The sequence below is a fragment of the Salmo trutta genome, chromosome 22 (genome assembly GCF_901001165.1).
Source record: "Salmo trutta chromosome 22, fSalTru1.1, whole genome shotgun sequence".
Lineage (NCBI taxonomy): Eukaryota > Metazoa > Chordata > Actinopteri > Salmoniformes > Salmonidae > Salmo > Salmo trutta.
Genome location: NC_042978.1, coordinates 50721412 through 50742885, shown reverse-complemented (window position 1 = coordinate 50742885; position 21474 = coordinate 50721412). Strand labels below are relative to the sequence as shown.

At 42.8% G+C, this 21474-nt stretch overlaps 1 protein-coding gene across 1 annotated transcript; it reads left to right on the top strand.

Moving 5' to 3' along the window:
- The first annotated feature begins 2985 nt into the window (after positions 1-2985).
- Positions 2986-20972, top strand: LOC115158911 (basic immunoglobulin-like variable motif-containing protein). The gene is made up of 10 exons (XM_029708334.1): positions 2986-3358; positions 4897-5495; positions 12892-13018; positions 15219-15314; positions 15514-15618; positions 15729-15823; positions 16128-16260; positions 17115-17198; positions 17321-17417; positions 18229-20972. Exons 2-10 carry the CDS (start codon positions 4982-4984, stop codon positions 18550-18552), a joined length of 1575 nt encoding a protein of 524 aa, XP_029564194.1. The 5' UTR covers positions 2986-3358; positions 4897-4981; the 3' UTR covers positions 18553-20972.
- Positions 20973-21474: the final 502 nt, after the last annotated feature.

Below are 21474 nucleotides of genomic sequence, written 5' to 3'. Positions count from 1 at the left end.
ATTAGCAACCTCTGGGGTAGCTAGTTAGATTTAGTTTGGTAGCTAGCTAGCATCAATGCAACCAGCCTGAAAACAATGACCAGTAGAAACGGTCGGGTTGCGTCAATTCGAATCTGGTGTCAGAACAAAGAGAAACTCTGGTCTCTAGTACTGTTTCACAGCTGTTTATTAAGCTAAGTAAATAGTGATAAATGCAATGTTCGTATATACGGGCTCACTGTAACACCTCGCAGGGCAGACAGAGAACTGAGTGACACATCCTTTGCTTTTCATTAAATACTCTGACAGAGATAGTTCCAGCTCACTGCTGGCCTGTCAGAGTAGAGGCTTGGGTGCGGTTTAGACTTACTCCAGCCTATCGTTGGCGTGCAGGCTGGTCCCAGCCTCTAGACGCATCTTTGTTGCCAAGCATAGTTGTCTTCTAGCTTATCTTCGTGTGTGTACCCGAGAGTCAGACACCCAAGGACAGTGCCTGTTCTTGTGCCACAGCCATTCTCCCCTCTATCAGTTCCTCACATACACCTGTCCTTGAGCGGCCCCACAACCAGGCATTGTGTGTGTGTGTCACGAGTCTACTCAGCCTACACTCCTACTAGCCAGCAACCCTCCAGTTAGTCCTGTCTATTATATGTTGCTCAATCTATGTTAATACAATATAAACCTGTTATGTTTAGCATTAGTATTCATAAATTATGCACCACAACTAATTTTATTATATAGGTTTAAAAAGTTGTATTATATTGGTTATGCAAACAAATAATTGGTTAAACCCTAACAAAACTGCAGTCATTTTCAATATTTTTTTAGCAATGATTTAGGAATCCATGCGAGTAAGTACTAGCTAGGTAGCCACTCGTTGTTGCCCTATTGAAATCGAACTTCAATTCATGAAAAATAACTAGCTAGCCAGCTACTTAACCCTGTTGACCAAAGCTAACGTTATAATAAACCAGCTGGCTTCATCTGGATATGGATGGATTATCCACAATAGTGGAATTTGCAGTTTGCCTTCAAAAGTGACACAGAAGGTTACACAATTGGTGGAATCATGCCATATTTAGACTAGATAATATTTAACAAGGTTAGAGGGCTGGAATTTATGGAGCAATAAAATAGTGTATCAGTCTGCTTGGTAACACCCACAGAACGCAAATATGAGCGTCGTAGCTCTTATTGTGGGACTTTGACCTGTAGCACGCGCTCCAGCAGGTATATCTCTCTGGTCACCCCTAAAGCCAACTCCTCCTTTGGTCGTCTCTCCTTCCAGTTCTCTGCTGCCAACGACTGGAACGAACTACAAAAATCTCTGAAATTGGAAACACTTATCTCCCTCACTAGCTTTAAGCACCAGCTGTCAGAGCAGCTCACAGATCACTGCACCTGTACATAGCCCATCTATACTTTAGCCCAAACTACTACCTCTTCCCCTACTGTATTTATTTGTTTTATTTATTTTGCTCATTTGCACCATATTATTTATATTTGAACTTTGAACTTTCTTCAAACTACAAATCTACCATTCCAGTGTTTTTCTTGCTATACTTTATTTACTTTGCCACCATGGCATTTTTTTGCTTTTACCTCCCTTATCTCACATCATTTGCTCACATTGTATATAGTCTTATTTTTTTTCTACTGTATTATTGACTGTATGTTGTTTACTCCATGTGTAACTCTGTTGTTGTATGTGTCGAACTGCTTTGCTTTATCTTGGCCAGGTCGCAATTGTAAATGAGAACTTGTTCTCAACTGGCCTACCTGGTTAAATAAAGGACTTGTTCTCAATTTGCCTACCTGGTTAAATAAAGGACTTGTTCTCAACTTGCCTACCTGGTTAAATAAAGGACTTGTTCTCAACTAGCCTACCTGGTTAAATAAAGGTGAAATAAAAAATAAATAAATAAAAGAGTTATCAGACTCCAAAACATACACTTAGTATTGTTTTTTTTCTCTGGAATAGTGTTCAATACACATAACAGGTACAATAAATGTGGCTCAATTCACAGTGGTTTCAGAGTCCGGCAATAAGAGCTATGATGCTAATTTTCTGTGGGTGTCACAGTAGACTGATACCCCATGTCATTGATCCAAGGCTGTACAGTGAAATAAGTATGCCCCAATGCAATTCTAAACTCTAATATATCCACAGTGTGATTTCAACAGATTTTTTTGGGGTCAAATTAACAAACTCTTGTCTTTTGTTGAATTTATATAACAACATTCCAACCTCGTTTAGCATGATCTATACCATTAAGGCATGATTCCACTATTCGTAGTCATTTGTAACACTTTCAATTAGACATAAAAGGGGCGCACAATTGGTCCAGCGTCGTCCGGGTTAGGGTTTGGCCGGGGTAGGTCGTTATTGTAAATAATCATTTGTTCTTAACTGACTTGCCTAGTCAAATAAAGGTTCAATAGAATATATATATATATATTTTTTTATATTATAATTTTTTTTTGAAGGCGAACAGCAAATTCCACTATTTAGGCTAATTCTTATTGTGGCTAGCTTCACATAGGTGGGGTCTGACCATTAATGAAATGTAGAACTGTTTTATGAATTAGGGGTATTTTAGATGATGACACCGAGCTAGATAGTTAGCTAGCTAACTATAGCTACTGAAACAGATCATGTCGTTTTGCTATGTTTTTGGGGAAGAACATTGTTTGTGTCCCATCAACTAGCTAGCCTTTTTGTTTTATAACCACCGCCGTCCATAGCTTGGGGAAGTGTGTCTGCCGTCGTTCGGCAGAGCGAGACAAAACCTTACCGGTATCATCATAACACAAGTATCAGTGAATCGTTGTGACATATGAAATACGAGTGATAGTGTGAAATCAATGTGTAATAATTACATAAACAATGAATGGTCATATTCAGGTCCTGGTTGGTCAACGAGCTTTATTTGACGCTTCAAATAGTGTTAAAACGGCGTTCCGTACCAGCGAGGTAAATCAAGTGCACCCCACCCACACAGGCGTCTTCTGATTGGTTAAAGAAACCCGGATGGCTGGATAGGGGTTGATGATCCTTCGTGAACGCCGAATATTTTGTGTATATGATGAAGAAATAGGGTCAGTAATGTGAAATCTCTATAAGGAACTATTTTTAAACTTCCATTTTTAATGGAAAAATTAAATTAAAGCGTTAATTTAGAACTGTCTGTGAGAAAATGTTGTGGAAGATGACGGTTGAGCACCCCTAGTTACGTAATGGGTTAGCTTATCATTACTGTACAGCGGAAGGAGGAGGACGTCAATATACAACAGCGTATTTATTATCCCAACAGGAGAAATACATACTATGTGGTTACCGAGCTAACTACCAAGTTAAACATCCACGACACAATGCAAGGTATGTGTGTACCAACATTTTACAGGTTTATTGCGTGTATGTTTTAGAGTATCCGATGCTACTGCATGTTTTGCTGCCATCTTCTGAGATGACAGGTGGTGATGGTGATGGCAGTCTAGCCTAGTGGGCGCAAAATAAATAAATATTCTTATCTTTGGCTCTATGATTGAACGGCCGGGTAATGTAAAAACATTTACATTTACACCACTGCTAAGTGTGTTTTGTAGTCAATGTCCAATACATTATCCTTATCAAGTGTTCATGCTACTGTAGATCAGGTTGTGGTTGAATTAATATCACGGCTTGCCGTAAAGTTAGCCAAAAGGCTGGCAGACGACGATATTGAGTCGTTTCATCTTACCATTCATTCAATGGAAACGCACCTATCCCTCCTGACCCGGGTTGTACATAAAACATTTTCCATTGAGGCTGCAAAGGTGTCGTTTTCCTCCTTAACTAGATGTAATGGTGATAAGGCGTAATAAAAAATAAAAACTTTTGTGATATCCAATTGGTAGTTACGATCTTGTCTCATCGCTGCAACTCTCCAACGGGCTCGGGAGTGGCGAAGGAGCAGAGCCACACTGCTTCTTAACCAGGAAGCCAGGCGCACCAATGTGTCGGAGGAAACACTGTTCAACTGATGACTGAAGTCAGCTTGCACGCGCCCGGCCCGCCACAAGGAATCGCTAGAGTGCGATGAGCCAAGGAAAGCCCCCCCCGGCCAAACCCTCCCCTAACCCAGACGACGCTGGGCCAATTGTGCGCCACCCTATGGGACTCCCGGTCACGGCCAGCTGTGACACAGCCTGGGGTCGAACTCCAGGTTGTAGTGAAGCCTCAACACTGACATGTAGTGGCTTAGACCGCTGCGCCACTCAGGAGACCCCATACTTTCTTTATGAAGAACCAGTTTCCACCACCGTGCTAGAGTAGCTAATGTTAGTCCCGGATGTTGCATATCACATTTAGCCAATCAGGTTGTAGCAGTCTGTTTTTTTTTTCTCACCCCTGGTCTGATTGGCTGAACACGATACGCAACATCAGGAAGTAGCATTAGCCACTTTAGCATGGTGGTGGAAAATAGTGTTTCATAAAAAAGTATGCAAATTCCCCCGTTTTTTTTCTTTTTTTTTCTCGACTTTCTCGCCATTCAATTGAGTTAAGGTGGAAAATTACACATTTACAGCCTGAATGGAGAATGTTTAATGTACAAACCAGTCCATGGGGGATACAAGTGCAGAGCCAGCCTCATAGCCAGCCTCATAGCCAGCCTCATAGCCAGCCTCATAGCCAGCCTCGTAGCCAGCCTCATAGCCAGCCACATAGCCAGCCGCATAGATTCCATCTGGACGGTAAGATTAAATTGCTCAACATCGCCATCTGCTGGCCTTTGGGATACCTTCAACTCTATGCTAGCTACTGACTATGAATTACCTTTCAACATTTTACCTTTATAGGCCAAAAAACACAATTCCTGGTGGATATCTTTTAACCCAATTTGTAGTTTTAATAAATATTTGTAATCCTTTCTGCAGCATAGATGACAACCCACCCTTCTAAACAGACCAACCACTTCAACTTTAAACAATTCTCTCATCCAACATCCCAGTCCTCTCTTCAATGCCTAACAGTGGGGATAGTTCAGGACCTAATGTATCTGGGAGTCAGCCAGGTGACCAGGCTACGCCCTTGTCCCAGCGACCCCCACCCCCTGACAGAGAGGATGACCAACGCGGCCTGCTGACCACTCACACCCGGGACTCCCTGAGGACCCGGAGAGCCTCCAGCGCTGAGCTCCAGCTCCCATGGACCTGCCCTGTCACTCACTCCAGAGAGAAGTTCTACACTGTCTGCTCAGACTACGCCCTCCTCAACCAGGCTACCTCTCTCTACCGGCTCCCCAGTACCCCCAGAGAGGTGGCCCACAGCAAGCAGGATGGCAGCGGGGCCCCATTAGTGAAGTCCAATACTGTGGACCTGTCTCAGGGTCAGGGGCAGCATGCAGGTGTAGAGGAGGCGTCAGATGAAGACTTTGATATGGAGGGGGTGTCCTGCAGTAACACCAAGCCTATCCTGGCTTGGGAGATTGATACCACTAACTTTGACGCTGTGCTAACTCGAAAGCCCAGGACAAGTAAGCAAGATCAATAACCTAAATCATATACAGTGTAAAACAGGGGTTCTGCTTGCTTTTGGAGACGTAATTTACAGTATGTTTTAGTCTCATGGATATGCTTTGAATTACTTAGTATTATTCTCATGCTGATTCATCTGTTACTAAGCAATATGTGCCAGTAACTGGTGTTCAGACCATCTGTTGTTGGTACAGTGGGTATCGGAAGTATTCACCCCCCTTGGATTTCTTCACATTTTATTGTGTTATAAAGTGGGATTAAACTGTCATTTTGTTGTCAGTGAGCTACACAAAATACTCTGCAATGTCAAAGTAGAAGTAAAATCCTAACATTTATTTTAAGATGAATGAAAAATAAAACATGAATATACCTTAATTAGTTAAGTATTCAGACCCCTGAGTAAATGCATGTTAGAAACACCTTTGGCAGCGATTACATCTGTGAGTCTTCTTTGGTGAGTCTCTTAAGAGCTTTGCACACCTGGATTGTGCAATATTTACCCAGTATTCTTTTCAACATACTTGACTAGAAAGCAATGTTCAAGTCTTGCCATAGATTTCAAGGAGATTTAAGTCAAAACTGTAACTAGGCCACTCAGGAACATTCACTGTCTTGGTGAGCAACTCCAGTATATATTTGGCCTTGTGTTGTAGGTTATTGACCTGCTGAAAGGTGAATTCCTCTCCCATTGTCTGATGTAAAGCATACTGAAGCAGATTTTTCTCTAGTATTTTGTATTTGCTTAGCTCCATCCCATTTATTTTTATCCTGAAAAACACCCCAGTCTTTGCCAATGTCAAGCATACCCATACCATGATGCAGCCAACATCATGCTTGAAAATAAGGAGGCATTTACTCAGTGATGTATTGGAATTGCCCCAAACATTAGACTTTACATTTACTTTAGGCTTTGCAAAGTGTATTCCTTAGTTTTCTGTTGTTGTTGCAGTATTACTTTAGTGCCTTGTTTCATACAGGATGCATGTCTTGGAATATTTTGATTCTGCTTTTCACTCATTTAGGTCGTTTATTATGGAAGACACAATAATGTTGCTGATCCATTCTCAGTTTTCTCCTATCGCAACTTCATAGCAGTTTTAAAATCACCAGTGGCCTCATTGTGACATCACTGAGCGGTTTCCTTCCTGTTCTGTAGCTCGGTTCAGAAGGACGGCCATCTTTGATGTGTCTGTGTGGTTAAATACATCATCCACAGCATAATTATTAACTTGACCATACGTTAAAAAGATATTCAATATCTGATTTTTGTTATTGTTACTCATCTACCAATCGCCGCCCTTCTTTATGAGGCTTTTGGAGAAAAAAAGCTCCCTGGTATTTGTAGTTGAATCTGAAATTCAATTCTTGACTGAGGGACATTACAGATGTTGTATGTATGGGGGACAGAAGAAGGGATTAGTCATAACCCCCTTGTTATTTCACACAGAGTGAGTCCATGTAACTTATTATGTGATTTGTTAAGCCAAATTGTGCTCCTGAACTGATTTTTTCCTAAATGAAGAGGGTGAATACTTATGCAACAAACAACTTTTAGTTATTACATTTTTATTAATTTGTAAACATTTCTAGAATTTTCTTTTTACTTTGGCATTATGGAGTATTTTATGTAGTAGATTAATGACAAAAAAAAAAAAACACAATTAAATCTATTTCATTCCCACTTTGTAACACAGCAAAATTAGAAAAAATCCAAGCGGGGTGAATACTTATGATTAGGGTGGCAAAAATTCCAGGAACTTTCAATAAATTCCCTGTTTTACCCGAAATCCCAGTTTGAATATTCCCGGAAACAGGAGCGAATAAGAAGTAGATCTGTAATCCTCCAACCAGGAATTCTGGAAAACCAGGACATTTGAATGTTCCCCAGAATGTTTCAACCCTACTGATGATACTCCTTTTCAACACAGGCAGTGAAACCACAGATAGGCATTTGATTAAAAAAAATGTTTAAGGATCCAACGGCTAGTCTTACTGGGGTCCGACAAATAATGAGCAAGACATTACATCTATCAGTTACACATACATGTCAGTACATACACTCAACCAGTAGGTCACATGTCAGTACACTCAACCAGTAGGTCACATGTCAGTACAGACACACAACCAGTAGGTCACATGTCAGTACAAACACACAACCAGTAGGTCACATGTCAGTACAGACACTCAACCAGTAGGTCACATGGCAGTACATAAACACTCAACCAGTAGGTCACATGGCAGTACAAACACACAACCAGTAGGTCACATGTCAGTACAGACACACAACCAGTAGGCCACATGTCAGTACACACAACCAGTAGGTCACATGTCAGTACAGACACACAACCAGTAGGCCACATGTCAGTACACACAACCAGTAGGTCACATGTCAGTACATAAACACAACCAGTAGGTCACATGGCAGTACATAAACACACAACCAGTAGGTCACATGTCAGTACAAACACACAACCAGTAGGTCACATGTCAGTACAGACACACAACCAGTAGGCCACATGTCAGTACACACAACCAGTAGGTCACATGTCAGTACAGACACACAACCAGTAGGCCACATGTCAGTACACACAACCAGTAGGCCACATGTCAGTACACACAACCAGTAGGTCACATGTCAGTACAAACACACAACCAGTAGGTCACATGTCAGTACATAAACACAACCAGTAGGTCACATGTCAGTACAAACACACAACCAGTAGGTCACATGTCAGTACATACACACAACCAGTAGGTCACATGTCAGTACATAAACACAACCAGTAGGTCACATGTCAGTACAAACACACAACCAGTAGGCCACATGTCAGTACACACAACCAGTAGGTCACATGTCAGTACACTCAACCAGTAGGTCACATGGCAGTACATAAACACACAACCAGTAGGTCACATGTCAGTACACACAACCAGTAGGTCACATGTCAGTACACACAACCAGTAGGTCACATGTCAGTACACACAACCAGTAGGTCACATGTCAGTACAGACACACAACCAGTAGGTCACATGTCAGTACACACAACCAATAGGTCACATGTCAGTACATAAACACACAACCAGTAGGTCACATGTCAGTACATAAACACAACCAGTAGGTCACATGTCAGTACAAACACACAACCAGTAGGTCACATGTCAGTACAAACACACAACCAGTAGGTCACATGTCAGTACATAAACACAACCAGTAGGTCACATGTCAGTACACACAACCAGTAGGTCACATGGCAGTACACACAACCAGTAGGTCACATGTCAGTACACACAACCAGTAGGTCACATGTCAGTACACTCAACCAGTAGGTCACATGGCAGTACAAACACACAACCAGTAGGTCACATGTCAGTACAAACACACAACCAGTAGGTCACATGTCAGTACACACAACCAGTAGGTCACATGTCAGTACACACAACCAGTAGGTCACATGTCAGTACAAACACACAACCAGTAGGTCACATGTCAGTACAAACACACAACCAGTAGGTCACATGTCAGTACACACAACCAGTAGGTCACATGTCAGTACACACAACCAGTAGGCCACATGTCAGTACATACAACCAGTAGGTCACATGTCAGTACACACAACCAGTAGGTCACATGTCAGTACACACACACAACCAGTAGGTCACATGTCAGTACAAACACACAACCAGTAGGTCACATGTCAGTACACACAACCAGTAGGTCACATGTCAGTACAAACACACAACCAGTAGGTCACATGTCAGTACACACAACCAGTAGGTCACATGGGGGGAAGCGTTGTGCCGTGAGGTGTTGCTTTATTTGTTGTTTGAAACCAGGTTTTCTGTTCACTTGCTCTATATAAGATGGGAGTTCCATGCACTCATGGCTCTGTATAATACTGTACGTTTCCTTGAATTTGTTCTGCTCCTGGGGACTGTGAAAAGACCCCTGGTGGCATGTCTGGTGGGGTAAGTGTGTGTGTCAGAACTGTGTGTAAGTTGACTATGCAAACAAGTTGGAATTTCCAAAACATGAATGTTTCTTATAAAAACAAGAAGCGATGCAGTCAGTCTCTCCTCAACTCTCAGCGAAGAGAGACTGACTGCATAGTATTTATATCAGCCCTCTGATTACAATGAAGAGCAAGATGTGCCGCTCTGTTCTGGGCCAGCTGCAGCTTAATTAGGTCCTGTTTTGCAGCACTTGACCATATGACTGGACGATAATCAAGGTCTGATAAAACTCAAGCCTGCAGAACTTGCTTTTTGGAGTGTGGTGTCAAAAAAGCAAAGCATCTCTTTATGGCGGACAGACCTCTCCTCATCTTAACAACCATTGAATCTATATGTTTTGACCGCGACAGTTTACAATCTAAGGTAACGCCAAGTCATTTAGTCTCCTCAATTTGTTCAACAGTCAGATTTAGCTCAGGTCTACAATGCTCTTAGTTTTCGAGATGTTCAGGACCAGTTTATTACTGGCTACCCATTCTAAAACTGACTGCAACTCTTTGTTTAGGGTTGCAATGATTTCACTAGCTGTGGTTGCTGACGCGTACAGGGTTGAATCATCAGCACACATGGACACACAGGCTTTTTATAATGCCAGTGGCAGGTCATTGGTAAAAATAGAAAAGGGTGGAGGGCCTAGAGATGATGTAACATCATCCACGTAGGAGTCACAGCAACATATTTTGTATGATCTCTTATACACTATTTTAGGCCCAGCTTTTTGAACTTTGTCTTTCCTGGATATAGACACTATATTGTGATCACTACATCCAATGGGTACGGATACAGCTTTAGAACAAAGTTCTACAGTATTAGTAAACATGTGATCACTACATCCAATGGGTACGGATACAGCTTTAGAACAAAGTTCTACAGTATTAGTAAACATGTGATCACTACATCCAATGGGTACGGATACAGCTTTAGAACAAAGTTCTACAGTATTAGTAAAAATGTGATCAATACATGTGGATGGTCTTGTTCCTGTAGTGTTTGTAAACACCCTGGTAGGTTGATTAATAACCTGAACCAGATTACAGGCACTGGTTACAGTGAGAAGCTTCCTGTTGAGCGAACAGCTTGATGAAAACCAGTCAATAATCCAGTCACCCAGAAAACAGACGTCTGTTAACATCACATACGCTGTCAAGCATTTCACACATGTTATCTAGATACTGACTGTTAGCTCTTGGTGGCCTATAGCGACACCCTTAAAGAATAGGCTTTAGGTGAGGCAGGTGAACCTGCGACCACAGCACTTAAATAACACTTTACATGGGATCTTCTCTATGGCTCTGAATATATATATATAGAGAGAGAGATAGAGAGAGCAACACCTCCCCATAAGCGTTTCTGTCTCTTCTACTGCTGTATCATAAAATTAATTCTGTAAATTAGTAAAAAAAAAAAGGCTAATATATAAAAGTTATTGATTTCATGAACCTTATTTCTAAGGCTACATATAATATGGTCTATTTTCAGCCCTTTCCTGGGTAGCTGATCAGAGATGGACATTATATTGAAAAGAACAAACAAAAAAACATTATTCAGCAGTCCATCAATCAGTTGGTGTGTGTGTGTGTGTGTGGTGTGTGTGGTGTGTGTGTGTCTGTGTGTGTGTGTGGTGTGTGTGTGTGTGTGTGTGTGTGTGTGCGCGCTGCGGGGTTGATGCTACGAACCCACAGGCTTTTTGGGAGGGAGAGTGGACAATGAGCCTGTCATAGCGGATGTAAGCGATGTCCCCACGCGCTCTGGCAGCTTTCATGACTGGGATCAGTTGTTTCCTCTTCTGGTGCACAGCTTCAGGATAGTTCTCGTTGATGAAGATGTACGTTCCTGTCAAGTTCTTGGCTCTTTCCAGGACAGCTACCTTTTTTCCTAGAAACTCTGTAACTTGTCCACTATCGGCCTGGGCCTGTCACCTGGGCCGATGGTGGGCTTTCCAGTACTCCACCTCAATCTTCCTATGGTCAGCTTTCAGTTTCTTTAGTGATAATTTCCTGCACTTTGTTCTCAGACTCCGTCCAGGTCTCATGTGGAGAGTCCACAACAATGTTGTTTCCTCCTTGATTGTCCCTCGAGAATCTGATTTCGCCGTTAGATTGTCCATACTTTTATTAATTGACTCCACCAGTATTTGGAAACAACACTTGAAGCTATTTGTTTGTTTGTTGTTGTTGTTGTAACAACTGGTTGTTGAAGTATTTTTGTTCGTTTAAAAGATTCTTCACCTGTGATAGAGAGACACCACAGACAGGCAGAGACACCACAGACAGGCAGAGACACCACAGACAGGCAGAGACACCACAGACAGGCAGAGACACCACAGACAGGCAGAGACGCCACAGACAGGCAGAGACGCCACAGACAGGCAGAGACGCCACAGACGGGCAGAGACACCACAGACAGGCAGAGACGCCACAGACGGGCAGAGACACCACAGACAGGCAGAGACGCCACAGACGGGGAGAGACGCCACAGACAGGCAGAGACGCCACAGACGGGGAGAGACGCCACAGACGGGCAGAGACGCCACAGACGGGCAGAGACACCACAGACGGGCAGAGACACCACAGACGGGCAGAGACACCACAGACGGGCAGAGACGCCACAGACGGGCAGAGACACCACAGACGGGCAGAGACACCACAGACGGGGAGAGACACCACAGACGGGCAGAGACACCAGAGACGCCACAGTCGGACAGAGACACCACAGACGGACAGAGACACCACGTAAAGAACTGGTGTGCTGTAGGGAGAGGGTGAATGAGGGGACATGTTTATTTCACAGTGACTACAAGAGAGACTACTAGATTATCCTGCTGAGTTTTATTGTTGTTGAAAGAAACGGAACATTTGAGTACTGTATTGTTCTCAGAAACAATTTGAATTTTTAAGAACTCAACGACAAAGGAAAGCATTAGTAGGCCACACTGCTTCATTACGTTCAGACCTAGCCCCGATGAGCGCTTGACAGGTGCAGCCTACTCTTTGTTTCTGTCTGTATGAGCGCTTGACAGATATAGCCTACTCTTTGTTCCTGTCTGTATGAGCGCTTGACAGGTGCAGCCTACTCTTTGTGTCTGTCTGTTTGAGCGCTTGACAGGTATAGCCTACTCTTTGTTCCTGTCTGTATGAGCGCTTGACAGATATAGCCTACTCTTTGTGTCTGTCTGTATGAGCGCTTGACAGATATAGCCTACTCTTTGTGTCTGTCTGTATGAGCGCTTGACAGGTATAGCCTACTCTTTGTTCCTGTCTGTTTGAGCGCTTGACAGGTATAGCCTACTCTTTGTTCCTGTCTGTTTGAGCGCTTGACAGGTATAGCCTACTCTTTGTTCCTGTCTGTATGAGTGGTTGCTTTAAATTTGTGTCCTATTTTCAGGCAACGTAAAGAGAGTCGGTACTAAGAAGATGAAGTCTTCAGGGGCCAGTAGGAACCTGCAGGACATTCCTCTCCACGCCTCGCAGGACGAGATCAAACAGAGAAAAGTCCTGGACCTCAGGAGATGGTAATATAGCACACAGCTCATTATGCTGTCTTAACCACACAGCTCATTATGCTGTATTAACTACTGAGGTAACACACAGCTCATTATGCTGTATTAACTACTACTGAGGTAGCACACAGCTCATTATACTGTATTAACCACACAGCTCATTATACTGTATTAACTACTACTGAGGTAACACACAGCTCATTATGCTGTATTAACCACACAGCTCATTATACTGTATTAACCACACAGCTCATTATGCTGTATTAACCACACAGCTCATTATACTGTATTAACCACACAGCTCATTATGCTGTATTAACCACACAGCTCATTATACTGTATTAACTACTGCTGAGGTAGCACACAGCTCATTATACTGTATTAACTACTACTGAGGTAACACACAGCTCATTATGCTGTATTAACTACTACTGAGGTAACACACAGCTCATTATACTGTATTAACCACACAGCTCATTATACTGTAACTACTACTGAGGTAGCACACAGCTCATTATACTGTATTAACCACACAGCTCATTATACTGTATTAACTACTACTGAGGTAGCACACAGCTCATTATGCTGTATTAACTACTACTGAGGTAACACACAGCTCATTATACTGTATTAACCACACAGCTCATTATACTGTATTAACCACACAGCTCATTATACTGTATTAACCACACAGCTCATTATACTGTATTAACCACACAGCTCATTATGCTGTATTAACTACTACTGAGGTAACACACAGCTCATTATACTGTATTAACCACACAGCTCATTATACTGTATTAACTACTACTGAGGTAGCACACAGCTCATTATGCTGTATTAACTACTACTGAGGTAACACACAGCTCATTATGCTGTATTAACCACACAGCTCATTATACTGTATTAACCACACAGCTCATTATACTGTATTATAAACTGGGTGGTCCCTGCCCTGAATGCTGATTGGCTGACAGCCATTGTATATCAGCCCGTATACCACCGGTATGACAAAACATTTATTTTTTACTGCTCTAATTACGTTGGTAACCAGTTTGTAATAGCAATAAGGGTTTGTGATATATGACCAATATACCACGGCTAAGGGCTGTGTCCAGGCACTCCGCGATGCGTCGTGCCTAAGAATATCCCTTAGCCGTGGTATATTGGCCATATACCACGCCCCCTCCGTGCCTTATTGCTTAACTATATACTTTATATACATAGTCTTAGCAAGCTCTTTGGCAGCAAGCTAATATCTTTTTTGCTGTAATATTTAGCTACCTAGCTAGCTATCTTAGCCAACGTTAGCCTAGCTAGCTAGCATCAAGTGTAGGAGATACAAAAATGGCCGTTAAAAACACCTCTAGCTAAGTTTAGAAGTAAGACTGATGTTTAGTTTTTATCGGAGAATTACTTTTAAATTGCTTTTGATGCACCGTAGCAAAGATTTGTATAACTAGCTCCTTGTTCTGTCTGTGCCCCTAGTTATACTGTATTAACTACTGATAGACCTATCACAGAGCTAGTTATACTGTATTAACTACTGATAGACCTATCACAGAGCTAGTTATACTGTATTAACTACTGATAGACCAATCACAGAGCTAGTTATACTGTATTAACTACTGATAGACCTATCACAGAGCTAGTTATACTGTATTAACTACTGATAGACCTATCACAGAGCTAGTTATACTGTATTAACTACTGATAGACCTATCACAGAGCTAGTTATACTGTATTAACTGTTGATATGATGACAGTGGTGTGCATCCCAAATGGCACCCTATTTCATATGTAGTGCACTGCTACCCGTAGGGCTCTGGTTAAAACTAGTGCACTATATAGGGAATGTGGTGCCATTTCGGACAGAGACAGAAACTACTGCAAGTGGAGGAGGCATTCATTAGTTTCATGCTTTTCTCTCTCCTTCTCTCTCTCTCTCTCTCTCTCTCTCTCTCTCTCTCTCTCTCTGTACTTCACAACTCTGATCTCTCTCCTCTCTCTCTCTCTCTCCCTCTCTCTCTCCCCCTCTCTCTCTCTCTCTGATCTCTCTCCTCTCTCTCTTTCTCTCCCTCTCTGATCTCGCTCTCTCTCTCTCTCTCTCTCTCTCTCGCTCTCTCTCTCTCTCTTTCTCTCTCTCTCCCTCTCCTCTCTCTCTCCCTCTCTGATCTCTCTCTCTCTCTCTCCCCCTCCCTCTGTTCTCTAGGTACTGCATCAGCCGCCCCCAGTACAAGACGTCATGTGGGATATCTTCATTAGTTTCCTGCTGGAACTTTCTGTACAGCACACTAGGAGCAGGGAGGTAGGCAATTTATCGATGTCTGTAGCTCTGTACATGTAGCAATGGGATCATCGCTCGTTGGAGGAACAGACTCCATCTTTTATACTTGTTATATAGGTAATACAAGAGATCTGCACACACCAAGACAAATGTTTCCACCACATTATAGCATGAAGTACATTTTAATTTGCTATTTGATTTGTTTTGTGTGTATTTTTAGTCTCCCACCCATGTCCCAGGAAGGGGCTCTTCAGATCCTAGGCTTCCAGCCTCCTTTTGAGGAGATCAAGTTTGGTCCCTTTACAGGCAACGCTACTCTGATGAGGTACAGTACTCAGAAAAATACTTTTTGAGTTTTGACATTAGAAACCAGGTGCACAGCAAATGGCTACAGATTTTTTTATTTTTTTTATTTTTTTTAATCTTTGTGAACAGATGGTTCAGGCAAATAAATGACAATTTCCGTGTCCGAGGATGTTCCTATATTCTGTACAAACCCCACGGGAAACACAAGACGGCAGGAGAGACAGGTGAGTTTGTCTACTCTTCTACCCTCTCTGCTAACAAACTGGCTGTGATGTAACAAGCTGGCCTCAGCTTGGAAATACAAAAGAGTAAAGTGTGTTCAAATGTCAGTCAATCCAGCAATTATGTCTTGGGGCTGGCCTTGACTTTAGTTCGTCATCCAGTTTGTCTGTTATATAAAGATATAGCTTTGTTTGACAATGAAACTGAATAGATGAAAAAGCATACAGTAGTACAGACTCTCTGCATGATTCTGTATTTATTTAAATGGAGCGTATTTGAATTGAGTATTTGTTCTCCCTGTTCCAGCTGACGGGGCGTTGTTGAAGTTGACCCAGGGGTTAAGAGATGACACCATGGCCTACATTTACCACTGTCAGAACCACTACTTCTGTCCTGTGGGCTTCGAGGCCACACCTTTCAAAGCAGCCAAGGCCTACAGGTACATCTCTCTCTCATATCCCTGTGTGCTATTACTTTCTAGCAGGTCGTCGTTTAGGCCTAACTGTGGATGTTTTCATTACATTTTATTATTTTCGATTACTAATAATTTTATCTCGCTGTCATCCACTTACCTCCCGCTGTCATCCACTTCCCTCCCGCTGTCATCCACCACCCTCCCGCTGTCATCCTCTTCCCTCCCGCTGTCATCCACTACCCTCCCGCTGTCATCCACTCCCCTCCCTCCCGCTGTCATCCACTCCCCTCCCTCCCGCTGTCATCCACTCCCCTCCCTCCCGCTGTCATCCACTCCCCTCCCTCCCGCTGTCATCCACTCCCCTCCCTCCCGCTGTCATCCACTCCCCTCCCTCCCGCTGTCATCCACTCCCCTCCCTCCCGCTGTCATCCTCTTCCCTCCCGCTGTCATCCTCTTCCCTCCCGCTGTCATCCACTACCCTCCCGCTGTCATCCACTCCCCTCCCTCCCGCTGTCATCCACTCCCCTCCCTCCCGCTGTCATCCACTTCCCTCCCGCTGTCATCCACTTACCTCCCGCTGTCATCCACTACCCTCCCTCCCGCTGTCATCCACTTCCCTCCCGCTGTCATCCACTTCCCTCCCGCTGTCATCCACCACCCTCCCGCTGTCATCCACTCCCCTCCCGCTGTCATCCACGTAACTCTTGCTGTCATCCTCTTCCCTCCCACTGTCATCCACTTCCCTCCCGCTGTCGTCCACTACCCTCCCGCTGTCGTCCACTACCCTCCCGCTGTCGTCCACTTCCCTCCCGCTGTCATCCACTTCCCTCCCGCTGTCATCCACGTACCTTGTTAACTTGTTCTTGTTTCCTTCTAAGGGGTACATTACCAACTAATGAACTGGAACACTGGATTCTGATTGGTGAACCAAGCAGGAAACACCCTGCTATTCACTGTAAAAAGTATGATTCTTTCTGACTTCTAATCTTTCCAAAAAATTATATACAGTATTTTTGTTGTTCTTGTACCATGTTGTCTTGTTAGTTGATTACTTTTTTACTTCTGTAACTTGGGTTGTTTTTAGGTGGGCTGATATTGTTACAGATCTCAACACACAAAATCCAGAATACCTTGATATTCGTCACACGGAGAGGGGAATTCAGTGCCGCAAAACCAAAAAGGTTTTCATTTTAATTTCAGTTTTATAGTTAATGTTAGTTGTTAGGGTGCTAACAATGAGATGAGGATGAGTTAGAGCGCTGCACGGGCATGAATTTTAATCCCTACCCATGCCCGTGACATTCAGGCCCTACCCTGCCCAGGCTTGATTGCTTTTGCCAAATTTAAGGCCCTGCCCAAAACCAGAAATCAGAAATAACTTCCTCTGTAAGTAAATCCATTAGTTGCTCCTCTGTCTGTCACTCGCTTCCTGCGCCGCTGCTCACTCTGCATGCACTCTGCTCATGGTGGCTCTGAGTCTGTGAGTGACCATAGCAACGGCTACTCTTGGGCTGCTCTGCTCAGTGACGAGACATGAGAGAGAGCTGTTTAGTTACTTTTCATCACTCTAAACTCAGACAAACTCAAGGAATATTATTATTATTATTATTATTATTATTATTATTATTATTAGCTGTGAAATAATCTCTCCTGTCTTCTATTTAGTTGAAGCACATCTGGCACCATGTTATAATCTTAGTCAGATACGTCTGTACTGCAGAGCACGAGCAAATGGCACAGCTTCAGACTGCTAGTGATACCCAAGCCCTGCCGTACCATACTTATTTAACAGGCTCTACCCTAACCCAATGTATAATGTCGGGGGCCCATTGGGCTCGGGTCAGGTAGCAGAGCTCTGGTATTAGTACAGTATTTCTGACGTGAACCTCTCCTCTTCTCAGTTTTTATTGTTATGTTAAAATTAAAAAGTTGGAAGGTACCATTCATGGGTCTGTACCGCATTTCTGACATGAACCTCTTCTCTCCTGGCAGGTGGGAGGGAATCTTCACTGTATCATGGCCTTCCAGAGGGTCAACTGGCAGAAGCTAGGCCCCTGGGCCCTCAACCTGGAGAACCTGAGGCATGACCTCCACCACCAGGGGTCTGAGAGGGCCCAGGGGGGCTTAGCAGAGGTCCAGGAGGACAGGGAGAAGACCTCAGGAAAACACCAGGCTTTGGCACGGCTAGGCCGCTCCAACAGCACAGGTACCAGTAACCAGAAGGACGTAGCTTGGAAACAGCTGTCTAACACCACAGAGTATAGACACAGGAGCTCACCTGAGAGCGACGTCGAAGAAGATACCACAGATGACTGAGACTCAATGAGAAAGGCTGTGAAGTCAGTGCTGCTAAAATATACTGGTTAGTATATCAAACGTTCTCATAGTTTTTCACCCCCCAAAAAAAGAGAGACAAAGTGTTATTTTACCCCATCTAGCATCATCCAGATTCCATCAAGGATTTTGCTTGATTATTGTAATGAAAGTCAGTACAACATACAAGTTGATACACCTTTAGTGTGAAAGCTACGTTTTAATCATCTAGCAATGTATAAAGGACTGCTGCTATTAATCAGAATGTCTGATATCGTTGCATTTAAAAGCCATTTTAAGAAATAGGAGAATAAGAATAAAAATCAATTCATTATGCACTTTAAAAGTGAGTGTGTTTAGTTTGCGAATGTGACTGAAATCCAGTGACTACTGTAAGCCAAGTTTTTCTCAACTCGGCGACGCACATCACGGCAATGGAGTTGAGCGGAGACAACTGTGGGCGGACTGCACCTCCAACTACAACGAGTCGCTGTCAGTCGATAAACCCTTACCTTGTACCTATGACTGCACCTCCAACTACAACGAGTCGCTGTCAGTCGATAAACCCTTACCTTGTACCTATGTTTGTTCTCTGTAGCTGCATTTCTTAATTTCTTACCTTGTACCTATGTTTGTCCTCTGTAGCTGCCTTTCTTAAACCCCTACCGTGTACCTATGTTTGTCCTCTGTAGCTGTTTGTAGCTGCGTGCCTTTCTTTGTTTGCTGATATCCATACTTTTTAATAAAACCTTTATCCAATACAACCACAGACTGTTTCCTTGTATCGACTGACAGCGACTCCGCCCACAGTTGTCGCAAACAAACTCCACCGAGATGTACATATGGTAGAGTTGAGAAACACAGCTACAGGAAAACTAACTACAGAAACAACCATGGTAGACTTCAGAAACCCAGCTACAGGAAAACTAACTGTAGAAACAACGATGTACATATGGTAGACTTCAGAAACCCAGCTACAGTAAAACTAACTACAGAAACTACCATGGTAGAGTTGAGAAACACAGCTACAGGAAAACTAACTGTAGAAACAACGATGTACATATGGTAGAGTTGAGAAACCCAGCTACAGGAAAACTAACTGTAGAAACAACGATGTACATATGGTAGAGTTGAGAAACCCAGCTACAGGAAAACTAACTGCAGAAACAACCATGGTAGAGTTGAGAAACACAGCTACAGGAAAACTACCTACAGAAACAATGATGTACATATGGTAGAGTTGAGAAACCCAGCTACAGGAAAACTAACTGCAGAAACAACGATGTACATATGGTAGAGTTGAGAGACCCAGCTACAGGAAAACTAACTGCAGAAACAACGATGTACATATGGTAGAGTTGAGAAACCCAGCTACAGGAAAACTAACTGTAGAAACAATGATGTACATATGGTAGAGTTGAGAAACCCAGCTACAGGAAAACTACCTACAGAAACAATGATGTACATATGGTAGAGTTGAGAAACCCAGCTACAGGAAAACTACCTACAGAAACAATGATGTACATATGGTAGAGTTGAGAAACACAGCTACAGGAAAACTAACTGTAGAAACAACCATGGTAGTGTTCAGAAACCCAGCTACAGGAAAACTAACTGCAGGAACAACCATGTACATATGGTAGACTTGAGAAACCCAGCTACAGTAAAACTAACTACAGAATCAACCATGGTAGTGTTCAGAAACCCAGCTACAGGAAAACTAACTGCAGAAACAACGATGTACATATGGTAGACTTCAGAAACCCAGCTACAGGAAAACTAACTACAGAAACAACCATGGTAGAGTTGAGAAACCCAGCTACAGGAAAACTAACTGCAGAAACAACCATGGTAGACTTGAGAAACACAGCTACAGTAAAACGAACTACAGAAACAACCATGGTAGACTTCAGAAACCCAGCTACAGGAAAACTAACTGCAGAAACAACGATGTACATATGGTAGAGTTGAGAAACCCAGCTACAGGAAAACTAACTGCAGAAACAACCATGGTAGAGTTGAGAAACACAGCTACAGGAAAACTAACTACAGGAACATGCATCGAACAGTACAGTGGGTACAGTTGACATTGTGATGTCCTGTGAAACTATGTTAAGTGTAGACGTACTTTTCCCCAAAGAAAATACCTGAGAAATCAAGTCAAAGGATTCTAATCACCTACCAAGATGTAGAGATTTATCTTTGTGTTGTTATTGATGTCCAACGCGAGAGACAAAGGATAAGGAGTGCATGATTGCTTCCATGTTGTGTCTAAAGGCACAGTTAATTATCTTGCTTACATCTCACGCATCTGTGGTTTCGTGTGTAGACTTATCCCAACACTACTGTAAAATGTATCATTATTTATTCATGTGAATTAGATTTACTCCTTTTTTTTCTTAATAAATAACAATTTATATCAACTCCTATCAAAAAGTGTCATAATTTTACAAATAATGAGTCCACAGTATGAGTGATAATACCCATAAAACCTAGAGGACAAACAAGGAAATGTTCCCCCCCCCACCACCATTTCTTTTTCCCACAGGGGATTTTAGAAACACTTAAAATAAGGGCTGTGTTTCGTGTAGGCGTACCCTGGGAATCTAACCCACAACCCTGGCGTTGCACACACCATGCTGGCGTTGCAAACACCATGCTCTACCAACTGAGCCACAGGGAAGACCCAAAACACAGCCCTTATTTTAACACAGCCCTTATTTTAACACAGCCCTTATTTTAACACAGTGCTTTTGTTTCGTGTAGGCTTACCCTGGCGTGATGTTTTAATAACCATGTAAATGTTAAATGTTTCTGAAATTCTCTATGAGAAAAATGTAATGGTGGAAAAACGATCGGGAACCATTTCCCTGTTTGACCGCAAGGTTTTATGGGTATTAGGACACCTCCACTGTGGGGCTCTAT

What these genes read in the sequence shown, in the direction of transcription:
- LOC115158911 (XM_029708334.1), top strand. Translation starts at nt 4,982, where the DNA reads ATGCCTAACAGTGGGGATAGTTCAGGACCTAATGTATCTGGGAGTCAG. An exon ending in AACTCGAAAGCCCAGGACAA is followed by an intron (nt 5,496 to 12,891) that starts GTAAGCAAGATC and finishes TCCTATTTTCAG; the next exon opens with GCAACGTAAAGAGAGTCGGT. An exon ending in CCTGCTATTCACTGTAAAAA is followed by an intron (nt 17,199 to 17,320) that starts GTATGATTCTTT and finishes GGTTGTTTTTAG; the next exon opens with GTGGGCTGATATTGTTACAG.